The sequence below is a fragment of the Thermobia domestica genome, chromosome 14, assembly GCF_964235325.1.
Source record: "Thermobia domestica chromosome 14, izTheDome1.hap1.1, whole genome shotgun sequence".
Taxonomy (NCBI): domain Eukaryota; kingdom Metazoa; phylum Arthropoda; class Insecta; order Zygentoma; family Lepismatidae; genus Thermobia; species Thermobia domestica.
Window position 1 is genome coordinate 166805202 of NC_137467.1, and position 20162 is coordinate 166825363.

At 37.4% G+C, this 20162-nt stretch overlaps 1 protein-coding gene across 4 annotated transcripts in view; it reads left to right on the forward strand.

Annotated features, from left to right (window-relative positions):
- The window catches only part of msps (msps cytoskeleton-associated protein 5), a 168609-nt gene that overhangs the window by 109640 nt on the left and 38807 nt on the right, over positions 1-20162 (forward strand). For all 4 annotated transcript variants that reach the window (XM_081739143.1, XM_081739145.1, XM_081739146.1 and 1 more), the window contains 2 exons: positions 11379-11540; positions 18329-18635. In XM_081739143.1, the coding sequence (XP_081595269.1) occupies positions 11379-11540; positions 18329-18635 (469 nt within the window). The remainder of the gene's footprint in view (positions 1-11378; positions 11541-18328; positions 18636-20162) is intronic.

The window sequence follows — 20162 nt, forward strand, 5'->3', positions numbered from 1 at the left end:
TCAGCGGCCTTTTCAGAGTATGAACTAGAAGACGTGTTGAGGCATGTGTATCAAATCTGATCCCTTTTCAATGTAGGAATTGTAAGACTTATAGAAACATGTCCGGAAAATTTATCCCATTTCATATCCCATAGGAATATGAAAGACATATAGGTGCATGTCCGGCAAATTAATTTTCTTTTAGCATACTACGAATTAGAAGACGTATAAAGAAAGACATGTCTAATGATAGAGATTTCGTAATCCTGAACAATCAATCGTTTCTTTGGTAAAGAATTTCAGAATAAAGTTGGCTGAAGTTGAGAATGAGTCATTCTCTACTCTTCTACTTGCCAGACCTCGCAGCTAATAGTTTTTCGCAGACTCCAAAGAATATCCTCAGTATTATGGCGTCCGTCAGTTCATATTTAACGTATTTTCTGATAAATGACATCAGAAAAATTTAGCAAAATGGTCTTCAGTGCAACCTTGCTCCTCACATAATGACAATTTTTATTCCTATAGTATTTATACTAATTCAGTTCTGTCTGTAGCTAAAAGTAAATATCGAGCTCCTTCGTGGCTAAGCGGTTAGCGTATGCGCCTTTGGCGTGGTAGACCCGGGTTCGGTTCCCGGCAGGAGCTCATGTGGTTCGGATTCCACGTTAGCCAGTAGGTCCTTGTCTCATATAGCCTCGCTGCTAAACGGGACGTTAAACCCAAAATCAACTCAACTAAAAGTAAATATCAAAATCTTACCAAAGCAGTGACTCGATTCTCGATTAATAACAGCTTGAGTTAAATATTTGACAATTATCATTCTGAATAACTAATAAAATCTTGCCAAGATACTAACTCCATATTAATAACTTTATTATGATTATTGCGGATAGCAATAGAAGCCGGCGTAATAACCAAGCTCGAGAATCAAACTTGGAATCCGTCCAGCACCCGTATGTTGACAACTTCACTAATGCTAACCTGAATATATATAAAACTATCCGCATACAATTGCTGTTCCATTGCAAGTTGTGATGTGATTCAAACAAAACAAAGTTTTGTTTCAACCTCACCACAAACAACCGCAATAAACCACAATATTAGGAGTTACGTTAAAGGAATAACTTCAGCAATTTCATTTCACTATAAGTAACATAATATGAAACCCTAGAATAGGCGGACTATACACATAACGAACAACCTAGAAAATATTGAATGAAATACATTTGTGATCGAACTTCTGTATTTAATTCCAACAATTTGGGTTACATACTTACGTAGTATATATAAAGGAAATTTTAAAACAAAATAATATAAATAAATAAATAAAAAAATAAATCAGCACACCACTTCTGAAAGGTCCGTCAGCCTGTCAACCGTATTCCGAAACGGTGTGTCGATCTTCCCGCTTCTCACGAAGTCCCTCCCACGGGTCTAGAACCCAGGTATAAAAAGTAATGTCGAAACCCTTATTTCATACAATTTTTTATTCATTTCGTCTGCACATGCACTCTCATTGGCTGGAGCATTATCATAACGTATAAACAAAGTATATGAAAGTATGTTATCGCTCCGGTTCCCACTAGTGGTGGGAACAAAAACAGGTTTTTCAAAACTTTTCAAAAACCGGTTCGGTTTTTCACCGAAACCGATTATCGGTTTTCTCCAAAACCGGTTTGGTTTTTCACCGAATCCGGTTTTGGTTTTTCCAAAATTTGTTCTATTTCTTGCCAAAATAGTTACCTTGTTCTCCGGAAACCGATTCCGTTTCCACAGAAATAGTTTTGTGTTTCCCAAACGTTTTCGCCGAACCGGTTTTGAAGAAAACCGGAACCGGTTTCTTTGAAAAAAACAACCGGTTTTGGTGAAAACCGAAACTTCGGTTTTTCTAGAAACTGGTTTCCGGTTTTTATAAAAACCTGTTTTGCCCATCCCTAGTTCTCACGGGTGAGGTTCGAACATAAATAGAGAGTCCACTGTAACGTAAAATGAAAGGAAATGCAGAAATGAAAACTAAATGCAGCTTTCTACTAAATGAAAACAAGCCCATTGCACAAAATATAAATATTCTGATAATTGGGTCATAATAAAGATATATCTAACTTGAGTTACACTTTCGGTAATTTATTATGAATCCTTACTAGTATGTAAAAGAACGTGCGTGTCTATCTGTCAACAGATTTCTACGTAACAAGGAGTCACCTAGACTACACAGTTAGGTCTTCACGAAATCTAATTGCGTACGAAGTAGGTTTTTCGATTTTCGACTCATGGGAGGGGGGATTGGGGAGGAAGCACAAGTTTTGGAAGTTCAAAAACTATAGACTATCTCAGATCACAGAACCCTATTAAGTTAGACAATGCAAACTAATCCACTGTTTTGCAGGTTGCATATTCTTCAGTACGTGCAAAGAGTTGACAATTCTGTTAAATAAAATCTGACCAAAGCAATAACTCTATATTAATATTACATCACTCAAGTTCGTAGGATGACTAATAAAATAACAGGATTTAGGCAGAATTCGAATTTATTCATCATAGTCTCCTTCAAGAGTGATACATTTATTTCAACGCTTCTCTCATATTTCAATGTCTTTTTTGTACAACGATTTATCTTTGGCCTCAAAATAGGCTTCAGTTTGCAAAATTACTTCTTTATTGGAGCCAAATCTCTCTTACTAGAAGTTTATTTTTTCCTCTTGCAAACAGGCAGCAGTCGCTATGAGCCAGTTCCAAAGAGTACGGTGGATGGGGTAACAATTCAACTGCAATTTGTGCAATTTTGCCATTGTTGCGATGAACTTGTGACACGGTGCATTGTCTTGATGAAAGAGCACTTTTTTTCTTCATTTGTGGTAGTTTTTTCGCTAATTATTCTTTCTTTCGCACCAATAACTCCATACAATATTCGCTGTTATGGTTTTTCCTTTCTTAAGGTAACCGATAAATAAAATACCGTGCGCATCCCAAAATACGGTGGCCAAAATCTTACCAACTGAAAATTGCATTTTTGGTCGCTTTAGGTGGCTTCCGCCAGTTGCTGCTCACTTAGTTGGCTGCCAATTTGTCTCTGGAGTTTAGTGATGGATCCATGTTTTATACGTTGTTATATACCGGATGAAAAACAATCCTCTTTATTGCGCTGAAACAGCTTCAAACAATGCTCAGACGAAGTTGAATCGTCGACACGTTGTGGTTTTTGATCAGCTGTGAGCAAACGCGGTACCCACTTCGAACACAGCTTTCTCATGGACAAATGTTCGTGCAAAATGGTGACACGCTGCCTTCTGATGCCTTTAAGGTGTCAGCTTTATCACGCAACTTCATTTTACGATCGACCAAAACAATTTTGTGAACTGATTTTTGTGTTTTCTGGAACAACTGCCGAATTTGGGCGACCAGAGCGTTCAGAATCATCGCACATTTGTACAGTCGCGTTTAAATTCGCTAAACAACTTCTCTGCCATTTGTCTCGATGGAGCAGAGTCCTAATAACTCTTGTCAAGCTATTGCTTTGCTTGAACGGTACTTTCCCCCCATTAAAAATGAAATGCTCTGTCAACTCACGAAATTCAGATTTTTTTTCATTGTTTTGAAAATTACAAAGTTGCGTCACTAAAACCATTGTAACTTATGGACTAAACGTCAAATTATTGTGAAATTGTGATCCGTATCATTTGAAGGTTAGTACATCCTAAACATCATATGGATTTGTGAATAGTATTGACATCTATGTCATCCTACGAACTTATTGAATGATGTGTTAAAAACTCGTGTTATACTTTCGGCAGTTATCACTGTGAATAAATAATAAAATCTAACCAAAGCACCAGCTCTGTATTAATAACTTGTGTTCTTCTTTCGGCAGTTATCACTGAATAAATAACTAAATCTAACCCGAAACACTAACTCTATTAATAACTTGTTACACTTTCGGCAGTTATCACTGTGAATAAATAACAAAATCTAACCAAAGCACTAACTCTGTATTAATAACTTGTGTTACAATTCTGGCAATTTATCATTGTGAATTAATAATAAAATCTGACCAAAATACTAACTGTATTAATAATGACTTGTGATGTTACAGTTTCTGTTGATTCGTACATTCCAAATTCGTGTCAGCAGCACCATTTTAGTTTTAGATTAAGGACACTAATCGCTGAATGTGTAGATAATTTTTCCGAAGTTGGATATATTATTTTCTTCCTCGAATGCACTGATTTCTAATATCACTTGAGAATGTGATTAATTACGGCGACTATTCAATGTATTATATAGAAAACTTTAAAAAAAATTAAAAATGAAAATGAAATGAAATCTTTAAGTTTTACGTCCCACGGTTATGCCGGTTAGACTAAAGGAGACGTTGGTGATGAGAGATGAGTGAAATGGTGGAATGAAGGAAGTGGGAGGAAACGGGAGAACCCCGAGAAAACCCACGAGCACGGTGTTTGTCCACCACAAAGTCCACACGGCGCGAGCTGGGATCGAAGCAGGGACCCCAAGCACCGGAGGTGAACGCTCTACCACTGAGCCACCGCGCCTCCAATTAGAAATGATGTACACTATAAACATTACCACAGATTCTTGAAAGCAAGATGGGTCATTGTTGCCTAACTATGGACGTACTAAATTTAGTATACTGTAATATAGAAATTTTTTTCAGCAAATCTCTGTCCGGCGTCGAGAACTGTTTGTCATTTCAGGGGGCACGGCGCTCAGTGGTAGAGCGCTTACCTCTGGTGTGTGGGGTTCCTGGTTCGATCCTGGCGAAATAAGTTTGTGGTGGACAACATCGTGTCCGTTGGTTTTCTCGGGATACTTCCGTTTCCTCCCACTTTCTCATTCCACCAATTCTTCCATCATTCACTTACCGTAATCATAATCTCCCTTAGCTTAAAGTACATAATCATGGGACGTTAAACTGAAGTATTTCATTTGTCATTTCACTTCCGCAATCAACTATTCATACGTTGAGATAATTTACTATCAATATATCATTGGGTTGCAGTGGAACCAATTTCTCATTGTTGTGTCCGTGATTGTTTTTATTTATTGTCCATACAACTTGCACCCATGGTGTAAGAGACAATCATTAGGATATCCAGTCTGCTCAAATTTTCATTTCGCCTTTGTCTACCGTATCGTACGGAATGAAAAAGGAAAACGCGCTGGACGAAATTTATTCACAGTTAGAATTTTATTTCCTTTAGCTGACTAGTTGAACGAAGGAAGTAAGCAAATATATTGGAAAACTTGAGGAAAGGTCGAATTAAAGTGTTGAACGTAGTATTAGAGAGAATCCCGAAAAAAAATACACATTTGAACTTTCCCGGAAGAAAAAATAAAAGAAGATTGTCAGTGCTGAGGAAAGGTAAAAGCTAAGGAGAGGGTGTTTGTTACATTTTAATCACAATCGATTCAAATTTGTAAATAAATATGTTCAGTTTATCAGGTTACGGTAGAACAATGATGAAGAATTTGTAAATAATCAAAAAGAACGCAAGGATCAATTGAGAACTACTCTGAACCATGTATACGAAAGGATTGTACATAATAAGAATAGGGTGGATCTGGAAAACAAAGACCAACGTGTTAATTCAAATCTCGCTCTGTATCATAATGAATAGCACGCATTACTTTGTGCGCATCGTTCCAGCTTTATTCTTCAGTGAGTTTAGGACATCTTGACAAAGACCTTCCTTTGCCTTACGTGAACAAGGAGCGTGCATATAGTTTTTAACGTTCCACCATTATGCGCCGAGGTTAAGGGAGACGGTGATGTAATGAACAAAATGGCAGAATGAAGAAAGTGGAGAGAGCGATAGAACCGCGAGAAAACCCATGCACAAACTGTTTACCCATCACAAAATCTTGGTATCGAATAAGGGACCTCACGAGGAACAGGTGAGCGCTCTACCACAAGCACTCAACCCCTCATATCCTTCTGTCCACATACAGTGTGTTCGAATGTAATAAAACTGTTTCATATTTTTCTCTGAAAACCACATGCGCATTTTCCCAGGATCCTTCTATGTGAATTTTTGAATATGGCCGACCTTTTCCTCTCACGCCGATTTTCTTACAATTAATAATTGACTCTAGAATATCTCAAATTGAGAATTGCACCCGACTTTGGACTTGATTCGGATTTGTTTCAGTTCTAACTTTCGAGATTCATTAATTATATTTCTTCGTGTAATTTCGCCAGGAAATGTATATCCATCCAGTACATATCCTGTCAGTGAACTTGAAACGAATAGACTAATTGAAGTAATTCACATTAGTAACATTTTGAGTAAAGTTTCACTAACATTCAGAGAATTCTTTTCTTTTTACTCAATGAAAATTGCTGCCATTCATGTTGGTGGTGATAAAACACACATAAGGGGATGGACTTCTCGCTTACAGCTGTACTTTTGAGATTCCGTTTATAATATTTAATTACCTCGAAAGTTTTGAATGAGGGAAATTCAAGATTTCGACCTAAACGTTGATTTTCTGGATGAGAAGAGAGGAAGAAGACAAATCAAAATTAAACACTACATCCTAATATGAGTACACCTTCTTTTAATGAAGTGTTACCATCAAAAAATATATTGCCATTGCTTATTTTCATAAAAATCTGATATTCCTTTCAATCTTTTGAAGTCCAACCAGTCTTTTAACCTGTTGAAGACTGGTTCCTACAGGCCTGGTTTTAGTAGAAAACCTGGTTCCTACATTTAAAAACAAAACTTTCAAGGCAAATGTTAGATGAACATGTATTCTTTTTGTCTAAAGACTAAAGCTAGATTGCCATGCTGCAAGAATCTTGTAGCTGTCATTAAAAAAATCTTGCAAGCCTACAATATTTCTCCGTGTAAACATAGTCTTGAAAGGGACATGCAACATTTTTTTCATTTTGCAAGGAGTCAAACCATGTGCAACTTTCTGGGTCGTCTTGTTTGCTACCTGCTATGGTCCTCCCACTGATATATAGGGTGTAACATAAATGCATGGCCAAAAGTTACGAGGTGATTGCGGACATCCAGATAAGTAAAAATGTTCCTATAAACATGGGTTCGATGCTGCTTCGTTTCCAAGATACAGGATTTTCAAATGCCAAGTCCCTCGAATGGCTCACTGTGGGAAAGTGAGTGGAAATGTTTAATAATACAAGAATAATACAATCAAGTGGAACTATGTCTGTGCAAATACATTTACACAAATATAGAGAATGAAACTAAGCAACATTTGAGATTATTGGATTGTCCGTGTTGCCGTCTGGTACAAAGTGTTATGTTTACAAATAGCACTAGATGTTCACCCTAAACATGGGGCAGATTCCGCTTCGTTTTCGAAAGACTATAAACGACGGATTATTTTGGTCGAGGAGGAAAAGCGCGGCAAAATAATGAGGAGGTTCATTATTTGTCCACTAGAGTGCACTACTGCATGGGTGGAGATATCTTTCTTGCTTTCAGGAAGTTGTACGTGGAAACAGTAAATTGAAAGGTCGGGTTGCAAGATTTTTTAATGGCAGCTACAAGATTCTTGCAGTATGGCAACCTAGCTTAATACTTAATTACATATGTGATGTGGGGAAAAAAGATGTAGAAGTAATTTGTACTGTTTTGTGACATGTCTTTTGCACTAGTCCGTTGTAGTAGGGTAATTATGTTGAACGCAATAGGTGACAGTGATATTTTAACTCAAGTAGTAGTGCACAAATATTAACCATTGCCACATAGGAATATCTGTGTGGGTTTATAATGTAATTAATATTCCTAGTTAAGCTTCATTGGTGCTTAATTAATACCTTAATACAAGGCTGAATTTCTTTATACGTAAGCTTTGATTTTAAATATTCACTAAATTTCAGTCTGTGTATGTCGTGGAAAGCAACACGAATGTATAAATTTGGTAAGCATAAGCGATAAAGTACAGCAATTATATAGAGGAGAAATTAAAGAAAGAAAAAATAAAAGCAAACATTCATACTATCTAGGATTCTTTATGCAGTTTCGAAGTACCACGAGCTTTTTCAGTAGAGACAAGAATAAAAATTTGAAAATGAAAGCGAACGAATATAGACTAAGCTTGATAATTAAGAAGGCGGCTCTTTCAATTTTTAAGTTAAAAGAAAGAAAAAAAACTTAACGCTGTCACAGAATTGTTCCTTTTCAACACACGACTATACTACCTCAGTTTCACTTCATAATATAATTTTCAGTGTTACCAACACACCTACTGGGATTTCGTTGTGGTTTTCTTGTTTCACCACCAGATGTGAACCACCTGCATTGTGTAAGGCACCGATCATGAAGCAGAAATAAATAATTTTTGCATAATTTCTGGAGTCATATGTGGAGGTTTTGGCTTGCTTCCCAGGTTTTGATCAGTCTGTAAAATAGGAAAAAATATGGAGCTGTTTTTATAAGATAAAGATTGAGGCTGAGAAATACAGAAACATTTTACGTCTATGAGTAACGCTAACTCCTAATCATTAAGAATCGCCGCTCCACTAGGTTCGCTATCTGGCTGCTTTTATTTGAAAGTGGGTGATGATGAACATGAACGTGGTTTCCTTTTTATTACTAAGACAATGTCCGTATTAAATGTAAATAAAATCCACGAGTATTTATTAAATGTCAGGCGCAATATAATATAGCAGCTAAGCAACATGAGCACAGTGTATAAACTACAAAAATAAAATGAAACATTTAAGTTTTATGTCCCACGGTTATTACGGCTGGAATGAGAAATGAATGAAATTGTGCAATGAAGAAAGTGGGAAGGAACTGGAAAACCCACACACAAGGTGTTTGTCCACCACAAAGCTCTTTTCGCGAGCGGGGATTGAACCAAGGACCCCATTCACCAGAGGTGAACGTTCTACCACTGAGCCACCGCAGTCTTATGTAAACTACAAACAGCAATTACCGTGTACCTTAAGGACAGTACAGTATTGAACTAGCTTTACCACTAACTGACATGAAGCATACTACCCTTAAACAAACTGCAATCATATTTAGATTTGTGCATTAATATTTGTGTAACTACACGTTAGTTAGACGAACAAAAAGGAAGTCAAATGCAAACAATTAGAACCTTTAATTAATCACTATTTTAATGTACAGCATACAGCAAGTCAAAAGCTTGGGAAAACAACTAGCCTATATATAAAATGTAAGTCTTGTTGATTTATATATGTGAAGGGTTTTAAGTTTGTGTAGAACTAAATTTAATGTAAAATTCGTGTTTGTAACAAAATATGCTAACAGTGCATATAATTATATAATACATTAATATACGAGATAATCTTGAATTTTTCTGGTAATATGTTGCTCCCTGAGATATCGACGTTTCTTTGGCGGTGTCTTTTATCTCCCAGCACTATTCCTTAATTACAATTCGGATTCGTAATATAAATGTTGACTTATTTTTATAGGCTGTAGCAGTAATACTAATCGGGACTGTGGCTTGTATGTAGGTGAAAAAGTGCCTTGTGTATTTGTGTATGCTTAATTGAGAGTTGGGATAACGTTTAGCTTGATACTGAGATTGTAGATTTGTTGTAATTGACAGCTAGTATGTGTGGAATATTTTTATATCGATATCAGCATTTTTATGTTAGTAGCAACTAGTTTGTTACAGCAAAAGTTTCATGTAATAGACTTAATTATATACTAGCAGATTAATCTAACAAGTAAGTTCTGAAGTGTATAAACGATAAAAGATTAAATAATACAAGTAAGTATGGTCATGGTAAAGAAATGAAAATATCCTTTAAGCTGAGCGTTCGTGCTAGTAGGTAGGAGTGTATCAAATAAAATTAATTCTCTTATCTTGCTGAAGTCTTTCTTACAAGACATCATGGACTTTACAGTACAGGGTTAGCATAAATAATTCATTCATTTTGAAAAGGCTATATTTTCAAAAGTATTACGCATACACACCTGAAAGATATATGAAAAGAACCATAAACTCACCAAGTTTAAACTCACCAAGTACAAACGTTCAACATGTGCCCCTTTGGTGACACGACACCCGTCCAGACGATACTCGAACTCATTTAATAGATTTTGCAGCATAGTCCTGTTAGTTATCTGCACTGCAGCACTCATGCATTCTTTGAGCTCGAATAAGCATTGCGGTAGTGGGGGTACGTAAACAAGATCCTTAACGTACCCCCACAGGAAGGAGTCGCAAGGCGTTAAATCAGGAGATCTGGAAGGCCAGGTGCTTTTCCCTTTACACAAGCAACCAGTGTCCTTGAATTGCTGATACCACCGCAAAATTCTTTGTTTACATGGCAGTTCTTTTTCATACTCTTTTCTGAAAGCGCATTGCACAACTATAACAGACAAACATCTGGCATATTCAAGCGCACACAAACTTTTTTCTTGCTTTCCCTTCGTTTTCGACAGGTACTAACCTCACACTGCACACCCGATCGAAAAGCTAATGGACTCATGCTGCCACACAGTACAAACTTGGTGAGTTTGTGTGTGTGTGTGTTTTTTCTTTCTTTCGTTCTTCATCTATCGTAATACTTTTAAAAATATGGCCTTTTCAAAACGAATGAATCCTTTATGCTAACCCTGTATTGTAACGAATCAGGGATATTCCAAAAGAGAAATAGGGAGTTATTATTAAGTCAAGAAAGCAACAGATTTAATATTAAATGTTTACTTTTGTCAGTGACTGTACAACTCATTACGCAAAAATTAGTGCTTAATTCTACTGTTCGGTTGAGTAAAATTTTCGTCTGGCACTCAGTGCATTGGAGGTGCTGTTTAAGGACTCTTCAACAATAGAAACAGTAACTCTGGTGACAAACAAGTTATAATTTTATAATAGATAGTAATAATATGACTGGATAATTTATAAGATATGATTTCCAAACAGTGATAATGGTAGTATTTGGAATATTTGAGAGAACATTCAAGTATCGGCAACAGCACGATCATGACCTCGTTTGCCTAGATTGGAGAATAACCCCCCCCCCCCCCCTCATTTTGTTTATAACACATGCAGCTATATCTGTTAGATGCCAGCTTTACTTAACCCCAAAATAAATCATGCTCATAATAGTTACGAAATACGAACTACTGAATTTATAGAATATTATTGTACCACACTTTTACGTATTTTGACGGGAAATTGTAGAAATTATATTCTATATTTTAAATTTAGTTGTTCTGTTATTATTATTATTATTATTATTATTATTATTATTATTATTATTATTATATATTTCATACCTTAAATTCTTCTATTTTTACATGTTTAGACTGTCGTCACGGAACTTCCGCGTCGTGTTAAAATTTCTCTCTCTTCTTAAGGTAAATTTCCCCTGTCTGAAAATGTTATCCGTCTCGTAACATGTGTATCAACTATTTTTATGATAGGACTCCTCCGAGACCTCGACCAGTGTCTGGACCTTTCAAACTTGATTATGAGATGCTGGAGCAGATTGAAGGCGATGGCATCGATGTTCGTGCACCAAAATTAGTTGAATATGATCTAGAAGATATCCTTAATGATAAGCCTGTCAAACTTCCAGAGCCAGGGTAAGTGTCTTTAACGTATAACGAAAGGGTTAAGAACTAAATGAAATAACGAAAAAGTTAAGAACTAATGAAAAAACGAAAGGGTTCAGAACTAAATGAAATAACGAAATGGTTAAGTACTAAATGATATAACTAGAGGGTTAAAGTGCTGAATGAAATAATGAAATGGTTAAGAATTAAATGAAATGTCGAACGAGTTAAAGTATGACGGGCAGTCAAATTAAAACCAAACACACGCGAAAAAGTAGCAATGTTTATTATTCAAAAGTAATTGCCAACTGCGTTAATACATTTATCCCACTGGGAGACGAGATAATCAGTTCCATTCTTGTAGAAGGAGATAGGTCGCTGACGGATCTCCAATCTCACCCACTCTTGCACTTTCTCGTCCGACTGAAACCGACGTCCAATAATGTCCTTCTCCAGGTCGCCAAAAATATGAAAATCACAAGGGAAAAGATCTGGGCTGTACGGAGGATGTTGAAGTGGTTTCCAGTCAACGGTCTGAAGCATATCCCTTTCAGATTGGCAGTGTGAGACAGGCATTATCATGCCGAAGGATGATTCCGTCCGACAGCTTTCCAGGGCGCTTTGACTTTGTGGCTCGTATCAGTTTCTGCAATGAATCTTCCTAGCACCTCACATTTGTTGTAGCTCACGCTTGAGGAAGTCAACAAGCAGAGGGCCCCTGCAGTTGAAGAAAGTTACATTATTTTACCGAAACTTGCGTGAGAGAGAGAATTGAGGTATTTGCATTGTTAGTTTTGCCGTTTGCTCTTGGGCTTAATTCGTCCATATGACGATACGGGACAAAATCTCATACTCTTCCTCATGGTACGGCTGCTTATGCATTGAGGCATGAAGCCATTCTTCAATCTTTTGTCCCCCTGTCCGTTGATGGGGAACCCACTTCGCGGAAATGTTTCGGAACTGCAGGTGCTCTTTGATAATGACATACACGAAGCCATGGTTAATTCCAACTTGAGCACAAATTTCTTCCTCTGTGATTCGTCGGTTTTCCCGGATAAGACCATCAATCCGCGGAATCATATCAGGGTAATAGCTCGATGGGCCTGTCCTGGGAGCGAATCGTCTTGCAGTATGTGCGTCCGACATGCAATGTTCGCTATACACAATAGACATGCGACGATGAGTTTCACGTGTCCCAACAATCTCAGCTAAAAAAAAAAAACACCACACCTCCCTGCTCTTCTTTGCTTGCTTACATTTCTAATGCAGGACGAACACACTTTTCACTACGCTTACCTGTAGAGCAATAAACGAACCACTAAGTGCACCTGTGAGTTGTCACTGCATTTTTCCTCTCAAGAGATGATAGGTAGTATCGATAAGTAACAGCAGTGTTGCCAACATAGACGAAGAATGTGTTTTATGGAGGGTGTTCGGTTTTCATTTGACTGTTCCTCATGCTAAATGATATAACAAAAAGTTTGAATACTTAATTAAATAAAGAAGGGTTAAATACTAAATGCAGTAATAGAAAGTTAAAACACCAAATTATGAAGATATGTACTTGAAGATATGTAGGACACTAATTCCATTAATTCGGGACTTAAAAACAACCATCTAAGTCTCGAATAATTTTAAATATTTTTCCTCATTTTCCACATCATAAATATAGAAAAGTACAAGTAATTTTTTTGATCGATTTATATTTTTCCATTTGACGAAATGTGTTATTATGCTGAATATTTGCTACATTATATTTTGAGATTAGGTTCATTACAGTACATAAATTTACCCAGGTATTCCATGTTGTTTGTCTAATTTTAGTTTTAATCTTGATATTCAACATAAGAACACAATATGTTTTCCTTGTAATGAGAACATAATTTTTAGAAGTATTGAAGAATGGATTCGGATTGATCCATTTGTTCCGAAGTTCCTGATAATAGGCTACACAGGGAGACATATTCATATTTACCAGTGACTATACACTAGAGAATCGATTATTCGGATTTGGAATCTCGATTAGATAAATTAAACTTCGATAATACGGAAATCGTAGTTCGATTACTTCAGTCTAGTAATACAGGGTGATTATACTTGAAGTCCCACTTTGAAACTGCTGTAAAAAAAGAACTACTAACCAGAATGACTTCAAACTTGAACTGAATGTACTTGAAGAAGGGGCAAACGGTATGGCATAAGAAAAAGCGAGTTTCAAAGTATATCAATAGATGGCGCTGTGAGCGGCATAACAAAAGTGGATTCGGATACGAGTGACATTTTGAATCAAAATACGACGGCCTTGGCATGAGTTGCACATTAAACCAACGGTACTATTCAGTGAGCATGATTATTTTGGTTTTGTGACGGAAAAATGACTTCCAAGTCATTCAGCAGTTGTGGATGGGCTTTCCACTAACAGTACCACAACTGTTAATGACTTGGAAGTCATTTTGGGGCCGCGGTGGCTCAGTGGTAGAGCGTTCACCTCTGGTGCTTGGGGTTCCGGTTTCGATCACAGCCCCCGCCAAGTGAACTTTGTGGTAGGCAAACACCGTGTGCGTGGGTTTTCTCGGGGTTCTCCCGTTTCCTCCCACTTACTTCATTCCACCATTTCATTCATCACTCATCACCACAGTCTCCTTTAGCCTAACCGGCATAACCGTGGGACGTAAAACTTAAAGATTTCATTTCATTTTCATTTTTGGAAGTCATTTTTTCCGGCGCCATCTATTGATACACTTTGGAACTTGTCTTTTCTTATGGCATACCGTTTCCCCCTTCTTCAAGTATATTCAGTTCAAATTTGAAGTCATTCTGACTTTTTTTTTTTTTACAGCATTTTGAAAGGGGATTACACCCTGTATACGAATCATTTGCTTGAATAAAGCAGTTTGTATATTGATACATGTATATAATACGTTAAAAAATAAAATGTAATCTAAAGTACTTCAAAGCATTAACAAAGTATGCTTCCCAACCGTAAATTGGGCTTAGAAGATTTGAAAAGTGTATGTTGTTGATTTCTTGAAGTGACTTCAGTAAATTTATAACTGCTAAGGATCATATATATATATATATATATATATATATATATATATATATATATACAGGGTGTTTAATAAGTAATGGTCATAAATTAAACCGTAGATAGTACACGCCAAAACTAACAAAAAAGTCTTAGTAAACATGTGTCCGCAAACGCTTCGTAACGGAGATAGGGGCTGTTGAAAGTGTGGGAAAATGAAATTTAGAGACCAATATCTCAAAAAGTATGAATCGGACAGAGGGCGGTCCAATGAATGACTATCGAAGTCAGACCTGCGCTATGCAGAAATGCATGGTTGATAACTATGCAATGCTCGCGCAAGGGATTCCCCAAGAAACGGAGGGATTCCCGGAACGCGTGCTATAGGCAGTGGACGAAAACCCAGGAACGAGCACAAGACGTGTGGGACTTGCCGAAGGTGTATCCAATGCTTTCGTATGGCACATTCTCCATGAACAGCAGTTGTACCCATACCATCTGCAACGTGTCCAACCTCTGACCCCCACAGACTTTCCGGTGAGAATGCAGTTTTGTCACTGGCTCCGAAGACAAATTACTGGCAAACATCATTTCACTGATGACGTCCTATTTACTGATGAAGCACAATTCACCCAGGATGGCATTCTAAATTTTCACAAACCTCATATCTGGGCCACTGAGAATCCACTTGCAATAGTGAAGTTAGGATATCAACGTAGGTTTTCCTTAAACGTGTGGGTAGCACTTAGGTGATCAGCTCGTAGTGCCATTCTTTCTTCCTAATGCATTAACTGGGATCCCATATTTGAGATTTCTCCAACACGATTTGCCGCTTATACTCGAAGATATACCTCCCGATAGGCGACAGCGACTGTGGTTTATGCATGATGGAGCGCCAGCATATTTCTTTAACCGTGTCAGAGAACATTTACATGCCCGATTCGGACGAAAGTGGATTAGACGTGGGGGTCCTACTGCTTGGCCACCGCGCTCCCCGGACTTAAATCCTTTAGATTTCTTTCTCTGGGACCATGTGAAATCGCAAGTTTATTCTACCCATGTTGCAACATTAGAAGACGTTCGAGAAAGGGTTGAACAATGTTGCGGACATATTCAACAGGATGCCAACATGATATCACGAGTACGTGGATCTTTGCGAAGACAGGTACGAGCATGCATTCGCATAAATGGACGACACTTCCAACATTTACTTTAATGATTAAGTAAGTTAATTTCGTATGCAACTCTTCTGTAGTTACACATCTGGGTATTTACTGTTTACCTTATGATTAATACTGTACACATTACCAACATGACGATTTCTGTTTGTTGATATGTACAAACACGACATGTCCATCATTTTTCGCTTGTTGTAATACAATTACGCGTTCAACATGCGGAATGTTTCATATTCGCCTCCCACATACTCGAATGTTGTAATGCGTTTCCCATTGCAACCCAGTTTGCGGATATTCGTTAACTGCTTAGCACATAATGCTTCATCATTGCCTTCCATACCGTTTGATTTACCTAAGTGCTGCTACACTTGTACGTATGCATTAGTTGTCGGAATTCTTCCTGGAGCCATTTACAACGTTCATCACCACACTTCAATTGCCTCCCTCATTTCCTGCTAGTTATGCAACCACACACGGCACGTAAACAATGTCCGCCATTTTGTATCTTTTCGAACTTTCGACCTGGTACCACGACTTATGAATTACTGGTGGATAGACTTGCTCTCGATGTTCATCTCGAGCCCCATTTCCTCGGACAATTTTCCGGGAATCCCTCCTTTTCTTTGTGGAATCCCTTGCGCGCGCATTGCAGAGTTATCAACCATGCATTTCTGCATAGCGCAGGTCTGACTTCGATAGTCATTCATTGGACCGCCCTCTGTCCGATTCATACTTCTTGAGATATTGGTCTCTAAATTTCATTTTCCCACACTTTCAACAGCCCCTATCTCCGTTACGAAGCGTTTGCGGACACATGTTTACTAAGACTTTTTTGTTAGTTTTGGCGTGTACTGTCTACGGTTTAATTTATGACCATTACTTATTAAACACCCTGTATATTTGGTCTAGGAATTAATTCGTGCGGGTGGACAAGAGATGGCGCAACGAACGGAGCGTCCCACAGTTCCGTGTATCCACACATGTGTTGCAAACCCCTGTCATCGCGTATCGTTCGTAGTATACGGCAGTGGATTAAAGCGTCAACAACACCAGTTTGTAGTTAAGTGAACATGGCGCAATTTGTGCCTGATAAAAGTGTTTTTGCGGGGTGTCCTGCTGCATTACTTTAACATGCAGAAAAGTGCGACTGAAAGTCATCGTATTTTGGTGGAAGTGTATGGTGACCATGCTCTAGCTGAGCGAACGTGTCAGAAGTGGTTTGCACGGTTTAGAAGTGGTGATTTCGGCTTGGCAGACCAAGAGCGAGCTGGACAGCCAAAAAAATTTCAAGACGAAGAATTGACAGCATTGCTCGAGCAGGATTCGTGTCAAACGCAGGAACAACTTGCAGCAGCATTAGGCGTTGATCAAACAACAGTCTCCAAACGCTTGAAAGCCATTGGAATGATTCAAAAGATGTCACATTGGGTTCCACATGAATTGAAAGACAGAGACGTTGAAAGACGAAAAACCATTTGCGAATTGCTGCTTCAACGACAGAGCAGAAAGGGCTTTCTGCATCGAATTATTACGGGTGATGAGAAGTGGATCCATTACGAAAACCCTAAACGAAAAAAGGCCTGGGTGAAACCAGGTGAACCAGGTCCATCACAACCAAAACGAGATATTCACTGTGCAAAGGTTATGCTGTGCATATGGTGGGATATGAAAGATGTGGTGTACTATGAGCTGCTGCAACTGGGTGAAACTATGAATGGAGAACATTATCGACGACAATTAATGCGTTTGAAGCAAGCTCTGGCCAGAACACGACCAGAATGGGAGAACAGACATGATAAACTTATTGTTCAACATGATAACGCTCGCCCACATGTCGCAAAACCGGTCAAAACCTATTTAGAAAATGTCGGATGGGAAGTTTTACCCCACCCGCCGTATTCACCAGACGTTGCTCCTTCGGACTACTACTTGTTCGATTGCATGAACAACGATTTGATTGGACAGCGGTTTACTTCTTCAGAAGATATCGAAACATGGGTCTCTGACTGGATCACTTCCAAGAATGAGGACTTCTTTCGCCACGGAATCCGTACATTGCCTGACAGATGGGCGAAAGTGGTGGCTAGCGATGGACAATATTTTTCTTAAGGTATTTATGTATTTTGTGTTTGTACTACAGCTTCAATGTGTGCGTACCAACCGCACGAATTAATTCCTAGACCAAATATATATATATATATATATATATATATAAAATATGAAAAACTTTATCACCTTTAGATTTTCAAAACGTTTTTCCGCCGTTTGTTTTCAAGATACAAGATTGAAATTTGCACACGCATTGTGTACATAACTATGTATTTTTCAAGAGATTTTCAGATCCCTACGTGAACCCAGGTCCGGACCAGAGGAGTGCAAAAATTTTGGAGAAAAAAAATGTAAAAATTTCCGTTTCTGGTGTATAATAACGGACAAGCGAGTAGTTGGAAATGCTTTTTTTTTTTTTTTTTTTTTTAAATAAAGGAGATAGTAAGGAAGCAGTAGCTCTTTGGAAGTCTAAAATTTACCTCAAAAAGTGGAAATCCTAAAAGGGTCAAGTATTAGTAAATAGGTTTAGTTAATTAAGTACTCATTCAATTTTTCTTTTCTAGCTTTCGTCCTCCGTCTCCAGTGACCAAAGTGTTAGGAACTTGTGTTGAATCGAATCAAGCGATAGACTTAGTGATGTCTCAGATTCCTAGTCCAGATTTGTTTACCAGCATTAATGCATTAACGCAAATCGATGAACTTTTACGAAGTGAAAAAGTTGGTGTGTTGCAGTCACGGGTGGATCAGTTGGTAGTGGCAATCAATATGCAGCTTCGATTAATTCATCGGAATCAAGTGGATGCAGAAAGCTGTACACCCAAGGAATTAACTGTTAGAGGGTATCGGTTTCTATTCATGACTTTAATGTCGGTAAGTAATAGGTAATATTTCCTGATAGATTTTTTAGAATACGTAATTGAAGTAAGGAGTCTCAGAATTACTTAATGACGTAATAGGATTAATACTAAGAATGAAAATAAAAATTCGTACTCGGTGGACATCGAAATGTTAAAACATCGTACCAACGTGTGGATGTATGCAAAAGTGTATTGATCTTAAGATGAATACTTCAGAAAACAACTATAAAGCTATTTTCAGAGTTTCACATTGATTGCAGAAGCTTTCCCACCAGCCCTCGTATTGAATACTAAAACAGAAACCTGGAAACAATTGAAGTAAACATAATTTTTTTGATATATTATTTTAGTTATATATAACTATACTGACAGTTCTTTGTATTTTTTTTTTTCTGAAACACTTCGTTTACTGACTGCCCAAACGAATACGGCCGATCTGAACTCGGATGGTGACCAAAATGAGTGATAGACATTCTATCTATGTACTGGGTATTTGATTAAATATTCTATAGTTGTGGATAGACAGGGTTGAGTGATTTAAACTACTTTTTTTAAAAAAATAAACCAATTTGTTTTATTAAAATCCTTTTTGAACTTCTTTTGTGTAATGCATGCTATGAGATGCGAAAAAGAAAGAAAAAAAAAGAAAAAGAAGGTAAGACGTTATTTCATACGTTTGTTAAGCTCATGTGTTAAACTTCATCTGTTTATTATGTGCTGTCATTATCTCCTAATATAAAGGAACAAATAATTCGTTTTGTAAAATACTTCAAATACAATCATTTATGTTAGCAGTATATATAGAGAAACTGAGGAACCTAAATTTGTTTTTCTAACAAAGGTACGTTGAAATAGTTTCGTAGGTTGTTTTATAAGAATATGTTAACAGTTAGTCCATAGTTGTAAAGTATGCGAATTAGTCCATAGTTGTAAAACTATGCGAAGAAAACTGATTAGCAATTGACTCAGTTGTACAGAAAGTTTGTTTATGAAATCTAACACTAAAACGTAAAGCTGAAGATGTATTGCTTCTTTAAACCTATAGCTACAGCACTTAATGAAGTGCAGGAGAATAATTGCACTATAGAAGATACAGTAAGAATATGGAGAAATTTTGAGTAAGTCTTGAAGGACTTTATATTTTCAAATGCTTCTTGATTTGATTTTGAATTGATTTAAACTATTGAACAAGCCATATATTGATTCTACAGACGACACACAGCTGACGTTGATTTTTTTTTTTTTTTTTAGTAGTAGTAGTAGTAGTAGTAGTAGTTTGATTTCGTTCAATCATCGCTAAGAAACAGCATGGAAATCGAAAAAGCTTTTAAGCAGGTAGTTGTGTTTGAAGTTTCAACAACAAACGTAAAGTTTATAGCTAGATGCAAACTGATTGAATTGAAATTAGGTACTATTGCGAGTTACAGTGGAAAGGGATGGAGCAAAATATTACAACGACAACGCTTTTCAGATGAGAAGCAACATGAGCAGTAGGCAATGGTGCGCGATATTTAGCGCGGCATTGCGGGATTGCAGACTC